This window comes from Phyllostomus hastatus, unplaced genomic scaffold (assembly GCF_019186645.2).
Source record: "Phyllostomus hastatus isolate PE091 unplaced genomic scaffold, TTU_PhHast_1.1 phas_contig_293, whole genome shotgun sequence".
Taxonomy (NCBI): domain Eukaryota; kingdom Metazoa; phylum Chordata; class Mammalia; order Chiroptera; family Phyllostomidae; genus Phyllostomus; species Phyllostomus hastatus.
Genome location: NW_025333836.1, coordinates 1 through 14518, shown reverse-complemented (window position 1 = coordinate 14518; position 14518 = coordinate 1). Strand labels below are relative to the sequence as shown.

Sequence of the window (14518 nt, the reverse complement as noted above, 5' to 3'; positions counted from 1 at the left end):
GCGCTGGAGACTGAGGGGTCAGTGCCCATGAGCCGGGCCTCCTCCAGGCAGTGCCCTCCCAGCGCTGGGACCTGGGAGAGCTCGGCCCCTGGGTCTCAGTGGCCCCGGGGAGCCACTGTTCCCTCAGACAACAGGTGTGGTGGGGATGTCACAGGCTGCACTGTGTCCCCAAAGATGTGGGTGTCCTAAGCCCAGCAGCCAAGAGTGCGGCCTTGTCTGGAAACTGGGTCGCTGTAGACGTGACCTGTCCAAATGAGGCCGCAACAGAACAAGACCAGTGTCCTCTTTTAGGGACACAGACTCACACATGGGGACAACGCCACGGGAACCTGAACATCTGCCCCCAGCACAGGGAGACACTAACATTCTGTCCTTTAAGCTGCCTGGTCTGTGGGGCTGCGTCTCGGTCACCGGGGAAACTCAGACGGGAAGTTAGGGCACGCAGGGCAGCACTGTGCACGCCCTGCACGCACACGGCACGTGCGCCACAGACACAGGGGTCCTTGCTGTCACGCTTACCCAGATGCCCCTCACCTGCTCTGAGGTGTGGATGGGGGCTGCCACCCCCTGGAGGCACCTGGGTCTGCAGCGCCTGCTGTGGGGTGGCCATGCCCCCTGCGGGCACCACCACCCGCAGCTCGACACTGGCCTCAGAGTCCTCAGGGGACCGCACGGCTGCGCCCTGCTGCTGCAGCAGTGGTCTGGTGTCTGCGCCGGCAGCTGGTGGGCCCCGCTCTGCATCCTCGGGCAGCAGATTCACCCTGGGCTGGGTGCCTCCCTGTGACGGAAGAAAGCCGTGACTTTTGGTGGCAGGGGCCTGCAGCGCAGCCCTCCCCAACCGCTTCTGGGGGAAATGCCACCTCATCTGACAGCTCAGCTGGGCCTGTGAGGTAGCAGAGAAAAGTACTTTGTGGGGTCACGTGCAGGGTGGCCCCCCAACTCTGCAGGGAGTCCGAGACAGGGGGGCTATGTGTGAACCCAGCAAGACAGGGCTACATCCAGAGCCCTGTGACCTGGAAATGCGGCCTTCGCAGACGAGGGAGCCGTACTGGGCGAGAGTGGGCCCTACCTCCAGGGCCCAGTGAGGGTCATCAGGAGACAGACCCATGGGGAAGAGGCCGGGTGAGGAAAGAGGACAGTGCTGACTGATGGGCGCTCACAGCAAGGAGCACCCGGGACAGCTGGTCACCCGAAACGAGGTGAGTGCAGGGGTGGGAAGGACCTGCTCCCAGGGCCTTGGAGGAAGCCGGGCCCCTCTATCCCCGACCTAACACCTGGATCAGACTTGTGGCATCCACATCCGGGACACGGTCAGTTCTGTGTCTCTCAGCCCCGAGTTGGGGAGGACGTTTCGCAGCCCTGGGAAGCCGTACAAGCCCCGTGCCCTCTGCGCCCCCCTGTGCACCCCAAGGTCTAGGCCAGCAGAGTGGGGTCTTCCACAGCACGGCCGCTCCGGGCTCTAGTGGGGCCGTGGGGGGAGCGGACGCCGCCTGAAATGCTGAGCTGCCCACGCTGGGGACGCACAGGGACGGGGATGGGGGCTTACCGAGCTGGTCCTGCAGCATCTCTGGAAATAAACAGAAAAAGAAAGTCTGGTCTAGGAGATGCAGAGGAGGATCTGGGTGGTGGGCGTGGGCGGGGCAGGGAGGTGCCGACCACCGGCAGCTGGGCCTAACCTTGGGCACCCCCCCCACCCCCCGCAGCTCTGCGCCCAATGCTTCCTTCTCACCTTGGGCTCGCTCTCCTCATCCTGAGTTGGCGCCTTCTTCCTCTTCCAGTGTCCCCGCAGCAAGTACACCACCACCACCACCACCACCACCACCACGACCAGCACAATACCCAGCACGATCACGAGCACCACCGTCCAAGGCTGTGTGTCCCTGAAGAAGGCACCTGAAAAGGGGTAGCGTCAGCCCCTGAAGGGATCTCTCTGTCCCCACAGCGCCCAGACTCTCACTGTCGCACAGTCAGGACGGTTTTCCTGAAACGTCTGCGCCCCCATGGGATGAGATGGAGCACGAGGACGTACACACAATGTCACTGACGTCCCCTCTGCACCCCCCCCCACTGACTACCTGCTCCCCAGTCAGCAGAGCCTGGTGATGAAGAACAGACTCTGGGGCTGGGGGCCTGGGTTCCAGTCCCGGGTCTCCTGCCCGACCAGCGCTGTGACCTTGAACTAATGACATAACCGTCTGTTGCTGCGTCCTGATCAGTGAGAACATGTAGTTAGTGCTTAGGCAGTGCCTGACGTAGGGTGAGTGCCACACAGGTTTCATTAAGTTTTAAAAATGGAATATATTATTTCACCTTGGTGATGGCGAAATCAGGCCCCTATGCGGCTGGTGTGTATGGTGTCCATCCTGTCCTGTGTCTCCGCGACCTGCCCGCTCCAGCACAGCCCGCAGGCCCGTGTCTCTCCTGCAGGGCAGCACTCACTGCGCACCAGGTCCCCTCCGGTGGGCACCCCAGGCTCTGCCCTTTGTCCCCGGGATCACTGGTTTGAAAATACCTGGTCACATGGGTCACGTCCCTAGGCTGCAGGCTGACCCGTGGGGTGGTCCCAGAAGTGGGTTTTGCATCAGTCAGTGAGCAGTTCGGGTGCAGACGGCCCTGCGCCCCCACAGCACGGGGGCCGACCCCCACCAACACCGTCCAACACCGGGAGCACAGACGGCTACAGGGCTGTCTCCCACACAGCCCGCCACCAGAGGGCGCCCACCCCCTCGTGTGTCCTGCTGCTGCCAAATTCACAGGGCGAAATAGTTCCCTGTTCTGTCAGATTTGGCATCTTCCTGGGAGTTTTACCTTCCTGGGAACTGATGATTCCCGTGTTTGCTCTTTTCTCCACCATGTTCCTTTATGTTGTAAGGAGATTAGCCCTTTCACTGAGATTTGGGTGGTCCGTATTTTCTCCTCCTGGTGTGTTTGCTGAACTTTCCCATCTGTCCCCACGTCCCACTGCCTGGCTCTGTGTGTGGCAGGAAGTGCTCAGAAGGTGTCTCTGACATGAACCGCTTCAGGGGAAGGAGCCCCAGGTCCCTGCTTGGTGCCCTCATGAATCTCCCAGGCACCCAGGTCAGCAGCTAACCCTGTGACTTCCCCGAGGGGCACCGAAGAGCCCAGGGCAGGGGGCAGGGCACTCACCTGCGATGGACAGCCTGGCTGACCTCTCCTGGCCCAGCAGGAGGCTTCTGATGACACAGGAGACCCCCTCCCCAGAGCCGCCTTCCAGGATCACACAGGCTGAGGCTGCATAAAGGCCCTGGGGTTCTGCAGCCTCAGACGCTGCCTCCGAGGGCAAGCTCTGTCCCCTGGCGTCTCTCCACTGGATCTGGGGCTGCGGGTACCAGCCGGCAGACGTGCAGTTCACACGGATGCCTCCAGCCTCGTAGCCCTTCACGTCAATGAGGGGATCAGAGCCCAGTGCTGGGGGGGAAAAGTGAGCTGAATTGTGGGGAGCTCCCTGTACTTGTGGGGTCTCCTCACCAGAGAGGGGCGCACACACTGACGGACCAGCAGGGACTCACCAGGAGCTGCTCCCAGCGTGTGGTGTGCAGCAGAGACTGATGCCCGATTGGGCCACTGCCTGACCCTGGCTGGACCCTCGTGTTGGATCCAGGGGGCTCTGGGCCAGAGCAGAGGCTGCTTCCCCTAAGTCCCCCTTAGAGACTGCCGCAGCCTCCCCGTCCCCCCTGGCCCCAGACAGGCTGGTCCCTAGCAGAGCCCCTCACCCCTCCCTGGGCAAGCATGCAGGTGGTGCCCCTCAGCCTAAGTGGGTCGCACCCCATTGTCCCTGTCCATGCTGCCTGTCCTGTGGGGGCCGTGCCCTCCCGTGCAAGTAGGAGGAGATACACCGTGTCCTGCGGCCGCCCGAGCGGTGACTCGTATGCACGGCCTGTTGGGAGGCTGTTGCTGCCCTCATTGTCGGGCTGCTGGGCTCTCCCTCCAGGGTCTCCCCCGGAAGTGCCCACAGCGAGGCTGTGCAGAGGGGAACCTTTCCCACGGAGACAGCGGACACAGGGCCAGGAAGCGGGGAGTTAGTGCCACCTGTCCCCACCCCCTGAACACAAGGACGGGGAGGAAGCCCTCTGAGGACCTGAACACACAGAGGCCTGTAGGACGGCTCTGGCAGGGGAGCCGAGGTCTCCAGGAAGGGACAGCAGGCTGAGGAGGAACCCTAATAGGGAGAAGACCAGGGGGCTGCACCATCCCCGCTCCACCAGCCCCCACGCACTGGAAGCCACAGGGCAGGGCTATGTCCGGGGAACTTGAACTGCAGCTCTGACGTGCAAACATGAGCACGTTTCGTGGGGCAGCACCTCAGACAAGGTGCTCCCTCACTGGGGGTGGGTCAGGGCCACGTCAAGGCCACTCAAGGGTGGGGGTGACAGCACAGAGGAAACAGGAACCGTGTGCAGTGACCCACCTCCCTGTGCCGGCTGTGAGTGACCAGTGACACCCTGCACCATCCTGACCACGTCCCACCCAGAGCCCAGCGCCATTTCCACACCCCCTGAACCCCACCACGTTGTCCCTGACGCCCCCTCTCTGAGACTCCCCGGTGTCCCCGTCCCCAGAGGAGAACCTTCCCTCGCAGCACCGAGGACGGACACAACCTGTTCAACTGCAGCTGTGTTCCCAGGGGTATGGAAGAGGCCCTGGGCCCCACAGGTGTTGTCCCTGCAGCTCAGCCTCCTGGACCCACCACAGCAGGCCCCTGGGGGACCACGGCCTTGGTCTGGATCACACTGAACCCAAACACCCACGTGCCACCCACTGAGGGGAGGTGTCCTCCACCTTCCCGTTCCCGACCTCCACTCCCCTCTGAGACTGGTGGGCGGCGTGGGGGACTCTGTCCTGGGTGCAGGAGGAAGTCACCCTGGGGGACACCTGGGTGTGTCACAGGCCTCAGAGGAGCAGAGATGGAGGTGGGGGCCGATGCTGGTGAGCAGCCCACGTGCTCTGGGGTAGGTCTGCAGCCTCTGCCCCCGCCCAGGGAAAGGAGGCTGGAACAAGCCTGAGGCTCACCTGCCACCTGCAGCTCCACCTGGGCTTCTGCACAGAAGTCTCCATCTTGGAAATGACACAGGTAGGTTCCGTTGTCAGAGACGCTGACACTGCGAATCTGGAGAGCGGCCTTCCCCGCAGTGACGTCCTCTCGTGAAATCCAAGTTCTCCCTCGAAACTCTTCTGCCGGCGTCTCCTCCTGCCCGTGTGCGTACACGTGCACTACCTGCCTGTCACTGGGCCGCCACCACATCAGCTCCATGGTCTCAGCGCTCATCTCCGGGGACAGGTGACAGGGCAGGTCTGCGTCTTCACCCACCATGGCCAGGATGGGCTCAGGGGGTCCGACCACAGCAAACTCAGCTGGTCATCAGAAGGGGGGTCTGTCAGAGGGAGCAGGGCCAGACACCCAGGGGGTGTCACAGCCGAGAGGGTGAGGTGACAGACACCTAGACAGGAACTCAGTCCTCACACAGGTGCGGTGTGGACAGGCCTTGCAGGGGTGGGTGGAGTCCAGGGTTGTGACTGGGCCCGAAGGGAAAGGATGCAGACACACAGACGCACAGCTGGTCCTACCTGAGCAGGGGCTGAGCAGCAGGACCACGGCGAGGCACACAGGGAGGGCAGGCAGACAAGGCACCAGCACCTCCCCATCCTGACCTGCTGTGCATAGAGAGAGGCCAGCAGGGGCTGGGCAGCAGGGACCACCTGGAAGGAGGAGGAGGGTTCCACGTGGAGAGGCTGCCTATCCAGGGCTGACCGGGGCACCACCGCCATCACTGGGGACCCGAGAGGCTCCTCTGCAAATGTCCCCTGGGGGTCTCTTCCCCTTGGATCCCACCATGGAAATCAGCCATGAAACGTGGGGCGGTAATGCAGGTACCTTATCCCTCGCCAGCAGGGAGCACCCGGCTCTCCTGTGGGAACCTGCTCAGAAGCACCCTCCCTGCCCACACTTCCCTGCCCCAGCCAGGTCCGCACCCCCAGACCACCCTCTGAGGAAGGCAGGCCCCTCTGCTCTGAGTCTCCATCCCGCTGCTGCCCCCTGCAGGCCGCGCTCCACACACCAGCCTGTGCGTCCCGCCCCCGCACCTCCCTCCTGCTGAGCCCCTCCCACGGGGTCCCCTGTCACCCAGGGCAGGAGCCCAGGGCCTTTGCACCCTGTGCTTTAAAGTACCTGAATGGTCTAAGCCTAAAAGTTTCCAGAGTGCGGAACACATTTTCACATATTTTGGAGGATATTTATTGTTCTTCATTCCTATCACAGACCATGTTAAAATATACAGCATGAAGCAATGACATTTAAATAACTTAAATGGGAATTACATCCTGTGTTGCACGTGAATGTGAACACCTATGGATGCATTTGGCCACATGTACTCAAGGGGCGACCCAACAAGAGAATTTATTTATAAAAGTTGAATTTTTATTCTCACACTTTTACCCTTCGGTCCCCCTCACATGCTCCCCCCTGGATGGGGGAACACCCCTGAGGACGCCTGTCCACCGCTCTGAACACTCTCTGGCCTCGGCGGCTCTGACGCCTCTCAGAGCTTCTGCCGTTTTGTTTCACGTCTTACGTGTCGGGACGTTTCCCTTTGTGGACTCTTTTCATGCGGGAAAGAAAAATAGTGGCTCTGGGTGAGAACGGGTGAGTAGGGAGAGTGGGGCGCATGGATTTTTGGTGAAAAACTGCTCAATATTCTGCAGGTGTGGGCAGGTGGGCTGGTCAATCACCTGTCGGGAAATGGGCCAGTGCTCTGGAGAGTCATGAAAAAAATTCACTGAAGCCGAACGCAGCCTCTCACAACACCACCAGCTGGGCATGGATGCAGATGGACACCTAGAACTCTTGCCTGGTGAGGGAGCCTGGACTACAAAGGGTCTGTCCTCCAGAAGGTAGTTCCTGGACTTTTTGGGGGTTTTTTTTTTTTTGGTTTTTGGGTCCCAATGCCCTGAGAAAGTTTTATCCTTCGCCCCACAGATTATACTGGCAGGAACTGCTCTTAAAGAGAAACTGCCATCAACACAAAGGTCCATATTTAATGCTGCTCATCAGAGTAAAATCTTCAAGAGCACAATGTATAGACTGCATCCGATTATGTTATAATCATTAATAAAATGCATTATTAAGAACATAACACCTGCCCTGGCTGGCGTGGCTTAGTAGAGTGAGTGGGGGGCTGAGACCAAAGTGTTGCTGGTTCAATTCCTGGTCAGGGCACGTGCCTGGGTTGTGGGCCAGGTCCCCAGTAGGGGGTGCATAAGAAGCAACCATACGTTGGTATCTCTGTCCCTTTTTTTCTTCCTCCCTTTCCCCTCTCTAAAAATAAATAAAATAAATCTTTTAAAAAACGTAATTCCTAGACACACAGGGACACAACACGCAACGGTGAGAAGCCGAAAGCTCCCCCTCTCCGATCAGGAGGAAGACAGACGCCCACTCTCACCAGCTCTCCACACCAGAGCACTGGGAGTCCGAGCAACAGAGGTCACGCGAGACAGAGACAAACAGCAAGCAAATCCGAGGGAGGAGGAGCCTTCACACCGCTCGCAGTCGGCAGGACGAGGTACGTAGGACCGTTTGAGGACCCATAAAATCCTGTGAGAACGTGGAAATGAAGGCAGTGAGGTCGCAGGACACAACGTGGACACGGGTGCACTTCCGTGCAGCAGTGACGGGTAACCAGAGGGAGGTGTCGTCAGCCCCTCCTGCGGTTGCGTCCGAAAGCAGAAACCACCCGGGAACAAGGTCAACCAGAGAGCGGACAGCCTGCACCCCGACGGCTGGAGGAACCGAGAAAGGAGACGAAGAGGGGACACGCGATGGGGGACACACTGACCTCAGGGTCGGGAGGAGCATCACTGTCACCCCGTCCTCGCTGCCCGAAGCCAAGTCCAGACTCAGGTTGTCCTTGTTGAAATGCCGATGGCCTTCTCCTCAGAAGGACAACAAGGAATCCTAAAATTTATAGGGAACCATGAAGGACAGCACAGTACCAGAAAAACATCTAAACACAGAACAAAATTGAAGGCATCACACCCCGATGTCACAGTGCTGGCACAAAATAGACGCGCAGGTCAATGGGACGGAGCAGACAGCCTGACAAAGTGTCACCTACCTGGACAATTCGCCCACGACAGAGGAGGCAGGAACGTGCAATGGGGGAAAGACAGTCTCTTCAACAGACGTTGGGACAACTGGACAGACATGTGCAGGAGAACGGGCCTGGGTCCCCTCCTGACTCCACGTACAGGAAGGACCACAAACCCGTGAACGACGTGAATGGGACCCCAAACCAGAGCCCTGGAGGAAACACAGGCCCCGAACCCCGGCACCACCCCTCACACTGTCTCTCTGGGGTGACCGCCTGGGGTGGGGGGGCAGCAAATGGAAACCGGACAGATGGGGCCACGTGGAACTGAAGTGTCCGCACAGCAGAGGAAGCAGCAAGGCAGTGAGAAGACAACTCAGAGATGGAAGAAGGTCTTGGCCGACGATACGATCAGCCAGGGGTTAGTATCCAAAACGGACAAAGAACACAGATCATTTAAAACCAAAAAATATCCCCCCCAAACAATCAGATTTTGCAAATGGGCTGACCACCTGAACAGACATTTCTCCAAAGAACAGACACGCGGACTGGGGCCCCTCTGTGGTCAGACCGTGTGGCAGGTCCCTAGCTCCAACGGACGTGTGTGCGCGTTGGTTCAGATTTGACGTTTTACAAATAATTGTGTCACGGACATCTTTACATGCACATCTTTAAGGCACGCACCTGGTAACCCGCCCCACTGTCTCTAACACCCTCTCTCAGCGGGTACAGGACGACCTGCCCACCTAGATGTGACGGCAGGGACACAGCCCGTGTGCCCGAGAACTCCAGACACGGACTTCACAGGGACTGACTCCCACCCGCAGGCATTCAGCTCCCAGACGCTTGCAGACCTTGAACCAGTCTGTCGGGCACAGTCTGTGTTGCTTGCACACGGCCCCTCAGTGCAGAATGCCCAGAACCTCCTGTGCCAGTTTCTCCTGCTCTTTTTTCCTTCCTTCTCCCAGGGGTTACGAAACCCATCTGGAGTTTGGTGCCACTGGTGGGAGGAGCCCCCAGCTGTGTGCTGGTAGGCGGGTCACTCAACCTCTCTGAGCCTCAGGTTCTGGAAAAGCCCCGTCTGGTCCCTCATGCCCTGGGCCCTCCGGAGATGCTGCACCTGCTGCTTGTTCGTCACTGAGGCAGATGTGTGTGTGCGGGGGGGAGGCTGCGGCTTCTCTAACTGGCCTGGGCCCTCTGCTGAGATTTAAGCCCCGCCCCCAACCCAGTGAGGGGGACTGTCGGGGAGGGTCGCTGCCACACTGGCCGGAGTTATGGGTGGGAAGGTGAAGAGGCGGAGCCTCCTCCCAGACTGCGGGGCACATAGAGGTGCGGGGTAAACCCTGTACGTTCCTCTCTCAGACAGCAGCTCTGAATCCCAGGGGTCTCAGGGGGACCCTTTCACCACAGACGTGTGTCATCCTTATAGACACTCATTCTGACCGACCTGTCAGCACCTGTTCACCTGTGACACCTGCCCTTGGGGTGATTCCTAGGAGCAAGGTCACTGCAGGGTGGGCTGTGGGAACCAAAGGACCCCCACACCTCACTGAGCCCACTCACCCTCCCGGCACTCGGCACATGGCAGGCAAGCGGTCTCCCAGTTGCGGTGGGCGGTGAAGTAGCAAGGGTCACATGGGGTGCACTGGGTGACCTGGTACAGGTCTCAGTCTCTTCTGATGTAGGAGCCTGTGGAGGGCACACAGAGGTCATGATGTGGCCCAGGGCACAGATTATACCTGGTCCCTGCGACCTCTGCCTGAGGAGGTGCGACAGTGGCTGGTGCTCAGCACAGCACCAACCCTCCCCTCCTAGGGGAGTCCATTTCTGGACTGATGCCTGGATCCATTGTGTCCCAGGGACTGGAGACTCGACTCACCCTCCGCTCTTCCCAACATCCTGCAGCTTCCAAAAGAGGGGTGCTGAGTGTGCACCCAGGAGCTTGTGCCCACCTGTCCCCCCGGGCCACTCCGCAGCTTCCGAGTCAGGTCACAGGGCAGCCCAGGTCGTCGGAAACGGAGTCTGCCCTGATCCACAGTTCATTTTTAGTGGGGGGGGGGGGAGACCCGGCTTCTTAAGAGGAAATCTCCTCCCATCCCCAGAAGGAGTGCCTTTGGTTTTGGCAACACCAGCAACCGCAAGTCAAGCCCCAGTTTCTGGTCCCTCCACCTCCTGTCCCAGGGACACGCCCTGGTCTGGGGGCCACTGGTGCTCCCACCCAAAACCCTGTCTGTACGCCCTGGGGTTGCAGCCACGCTACTACCCACCCCCACCCGCGTCTGGTCCGAAAGTGGAATAGTGTTGTTTCCTCACCCTTTCTGTACAGTCAGGGCTGCGCCCGCCAGGCTCCACGGAGGCCCGGGGAAGAACGTGGACAGTCTCGAGTCCCCCCAGAAAACCGTGGACCCACCTCAGGTCCCCCTCGCCAGCCAGACCTGCACCGGGCGCGCACCCGGCGAGCCGGTCCCTGTCCGGGCGCGTTAGGAACCAGGCACGACGGAACTCAGCCTTGTGTCACACCCCCCGCCCCGCCCCCCCGGCCTCTCCCGTGGAGAATCTGGGGTCCCGCAGGAGTGGGAATCGGGGCTGCCCCTGAGCTGGGAGAAGTCCCAACACCAGTCCCTGGGACCCAATGCGGGGGGCAGAAGAGAAGGCCGCAGGACTCGGCCTCCCCCACCCCGGCCCCGGCCTGGCTCCTACCTCTCAGGTTGCCCGCCTTGTTGTACATCCCTGGGCAACACCCGCCCTGCTGTCGGTGTCTGCCCTGCCCAAGCGTCCTGCACCCACCCGCGCCAGGCCGAGGAGCAGCGGCAAAGTCGGGAGAACGGAGCGCAAAGACCGGAGTGGGCCCCGCTCCAGAGCAGCGGCGGAGCCAGATGCAGTAGTTTCACTTGGGCCGCAGCACACGTGCACCCTCCAAGCCTGCACAATGGCGACCCGAAGAGCCGACAGGCTGGCCCCAGAGCCTTCCTACAACTCCGCCCCTACGCGATGACGCAATTAAGGCGTTGCCTCTGCTCCAACTGCTTCCGGGGAGCATGCTGGCTCTCAGTGAGTCCCCTCGAGCCAAACCAAGAAAATGGAATCCTGAAAGAAACCTCACCCTTCAGATGGCCGAGGGGCCGATCGTCCCTGAGCCCCGGGGGCCTGGGGCTCAGCAGAGAAGCACCGGGATGGCTGCCGGGCTGTTCCCCTTCGGGGCGGCTCCGGGTGGGGGAGGGGCCGCAGCGGGGAGCACCCGGAAGACCCGGCAGAGGCCCCGCCCTGTCCTCCCGCTGCGCCCGGACCCCCGCCCCCAGCCCAGGCTGTCACTCACTCTCCTCCGGGGGCTCCAACTCAGAGCGCGCCCCGCTGGGGAGCCCGCTGCACACGGGCTGGAATCCTCCGAGACTTTTGGCGTCTTGACGTAGGCAACGATGATGATGACGGTGATGCCCAGACAAACTGAAGAAGATTAAACAGCTCCCGAGAAAACCACCGCTGTCTGCGCTCTGACGTCGGGAGAAACAGGAAACGTGACAGTGAAGTCACGGGCTGACAGAGTTTCCAGCAGAGGCGGGACCCAGTCCAGACCGACCCCACGAGCGCTTGTGAAGGACGAGAAAACCCTCGGTCGGGGCACCTGCACCCCGCGTCCACGGCAGCACCGCTCACGAGGGGGAGACAGGGACCCACCTCAGTGAGATGCACAGAGGAATGTACAGGGCGGCCGCGTGTGCGCACAGACACACGCACAGGAAATGGTCATCACAGGAGGGAGGACCCCTTCCATCTTAGGACCGTGGACACACGGGGGGACGGGGGCTCTCTGAGGCACTCAGAGACACCCCACAGGTGATGCTTTGTCACGTGGACCCCAAACACCATCCAATGTCTCGAGACGTCCCCTCTGACCCTCCAGGGGTTCTGTCGAGTTCTTCAGACCGTGCAGGCGGGTCTTTGGGTCGTTGTGAGTTAGTTTCTGCGTCTGCTGTGACGTGAGGGTCGAACTCCTCCTGGGTCTGGGGACGTCCAGGATCCCCAACACCACTGACTGAAAAGCTGTCCTTGTCATAGAGCGGTCAGGGCTCAGGGTCTGTTTGTTTAAAAGTGTCCCCGAGTCCCTGAGCAGGAGAGTGAACACCACCACAGGTGTCTGTCTGCACCTACGTCTCAGTGACCCTCCGTCACACAGAGAGGTGACGCCCTGGCAGGTCCCACCGTCACCCAGGGGCTGGGGACACCAGCCTGAACTAGAGAAGCCGGGCACACAAGGCCACATGTCACTGGGTTCTGCGTCTGTGACCTGTCCTGAACAGGGGGTCAGTCCCAGAAAGTAACTCAGGGTTGCTGGGGGCTGAGGGGGAGGGGCGCGCTGCTGGTCCCAGGGCTGATGGGAAGGAGGGGGAACGGCACTGCCCCCGGCAGACAGTGCACCCCTCGGAACGGGGTTTTCAGATTATGGGGTGCAGGTCCCAGTTTACAGACACAGGTCCTCTGTGTGTGACATTTGCTGTCCTAAAACGGCGCTGACATGTCAGAAGACCAGCGCCCTCTGATACCTTACTGCTACCAGACCTCTTGTGTCGCCTGGATTCCAGACGACGTTTGAAGATCAATTCTCTCTCCAGCGCTTTAAAGAATTTTCGTTTCAACATCGACGTGGGAGAGAAACATTGACTGGCTGCCTCCTGTGCATGCCCTGAGTGGGGATCGAACCTGCAACCTTTCGGTGTTCGGGACAAAGACACGCTCCCGCCCCCGGGCCGCCCAGCCAGCGCAGCGCTCTCGGGGTTTGACTGACACAGAATGCGCCACGGGGTGTGCACAGGGCCCCAGCAGCCCTCCCACCCAGGTACCCGGGTCCAGGTGGGCCTTCCTGGGACTGGACACACGACCTTCCGCAGAGGACGTGTGTCACCCACAGCCGAGGTCCCGCTGAAGGCTGCGTCCCGAGTGTTAAGCCATTAAATGTGTAAAAGTCTGGAGGGGGGGGAGAGAATTTTCGTTTCAAGTCATTTCATTATAAGTCGTGTGAGGCCAAATGTCCAGATTGAATAAATATTAAATTAAAATAAGTTAAAGCAAAGAAAACTGACTACAACAGTGTTGAACATTTTTTTAACCTGAAGATTGATTTCTGTCCGGACCAGATATTCAGAGGCACACTGAGTCACCACTTTTGAGCAAATATTCGGATTTAGTAAAATTGTGAAAAGTTCTAGACTTATCTACCTAACACAGGTACTTAAGAACCTTGTCTCAGCCCCCCCGGGTGCGGCTCAGCCCACCGAGCGCCCGACGGGAGAACCGAGAGGTCGCCGCCTCTGGGATCCCGGCCTGCGCTGCGGCCCGTCGCCAGTTGGGGCCGGGCGAGAGCCACGCAGGGGAGGTTTCTCTCTTGGTTGTTTCCGTCTCTTCCTCCCTCTCTTACCCTCTTTCTGAAAATAAATAAAATACGTACTTCCTTTTAAAGACTCATGTTTCCATTTACATCACATTTCAGAAGGCTCCGCACTGGGAGCCCGGCGCTGGGCGGCCGGGACGCTCTGCCTCTGCGGGTTTCCCGGGGCCCCAGAGCTTACACTTTGTCCCGGAGTCTGTGCGGGCGCGGCAAGTCCCCTCCCGGCGCCGCCTTCCCTCTCCGGAGCGGCCCGCCCCGCACGCCCACCTGCGCCCCCAACAGCAGCAGAGGCAGCGGCGACAACGGCGGTCTCGCGAATCGCAGGGTCACGGTGCCAATGACCTGTGGCTGGGAAACTTCCTTTCCTAACCTCAGCTTTTGTGGAACAGCACGACCACGTCGCCCCTCCTGTGCGTGCCCGACTCGGAGTGTGGGAACTTAGTCACCCGCCCGTTTTCGCAGCCGGCGCGCTCGCGGACCAGGTCACTTAAAAGCTGCACCTTTTCCGAAGGGACAGGTCGGCCCTGCGTCTGGGCTTCGGCTCGGCTCCCCCAACATGAGCACTACAGCCTCCCCAGCCGCAGAGTTCACCCCTGGCAGAGGCAGGGGCAGCGGGGCGGCCCTGAGAGGGGTAAGCTTTTGTGTATTGTTCCCGCTGACGGAGTTCTGAAATCGGGAGGGAAGGGAGGTGGGGCCAGGGGTTAAAGGAGGCGGGGCCGGGGGCACGGGAGGCTTTGGACTGTTTTGTCAACTTTGGTAAAGACTCTCTAGGGAAACAGCTCATTGGTGGCCAGCAGGTGGGGGCTAGGGAGGGGACACTTTGGGGTAATGGCTGTGTCCATTCCCCTGCCGCATGTGGCTTTACGAATGTACATGTCACATCACCACACTGTACACAGCTGCCTCTCATTTGACCCCTACTAGGGACCTGGCCCGCGACCCCAGATTGTGCCCTGACTGGGCCTCAAACCAGCAACTCTTTTGTTTGAATGCCCGTGCACAATCCACTGAGCTACACCAGTCAAGGCCA

General features: G+C 60.2%; 1 protein-coding gene across 1 annotated transcript; it reads right to left on the bottom strand.

The window, feature by feature from the left end:
- Positions 1–185: 185 nt before the first annotated feature.
- LOC123819008 (butyrophilin subfamily 3 member A2-like) lies at positions 186–11056 on the bottom strand. The gene is made up of 11 exons (XM_045839320.1): positions 10806–11056; positions 9669–9794; positions 7854–7972; positions 7461–7612; positions 5587–5718; positions 5032–5373; positions 3148–3429; positions 1730–1893; positions 1547–1567; positions 535–778; positions 186–244 (listed from the first exon to the last, which is right to left on the bottom strand). The coding sequence occupies exons 3-11, from the start codon at positions 7871–7873 to the stop codon at positions 186–188; spliced, it is 1416 nt and encodes a 471-aa protein (XP_045695276.1). The 5' UTR covers positions 7874–7972; positions 9669–9794; positions 10806–11056.
- Positions 11057–14518: the final 3462 nt, after the last annotated feature.

What these genes read in the sequence shown, in the direction of transcription:
- LOC123819008 (XM_045839320.1), bottom strand. Translation starts at nt 7,873, where the DNA reads ATGCTCCTCCCGACCCTGAG. An exon ending in ATGCTCCTCCCGACCCTGAG is followed by an intron (nt 7,613 to 7,853) that starts GTCAGTGTGTCC and finishes ACGTTCTCACAG; the next exon opens with GATTTTATGGGTCCTCAAAC. An exon ending in TGCTCTGGTGTGGAGAGCTG is followed by an intron (nt 5,719 to 7,460) that starts GTGAGAGTGGGC and finishes TCCTCCTTCCAG; the next exon opens with GTGGTCCCTGCTGCCCAGCC.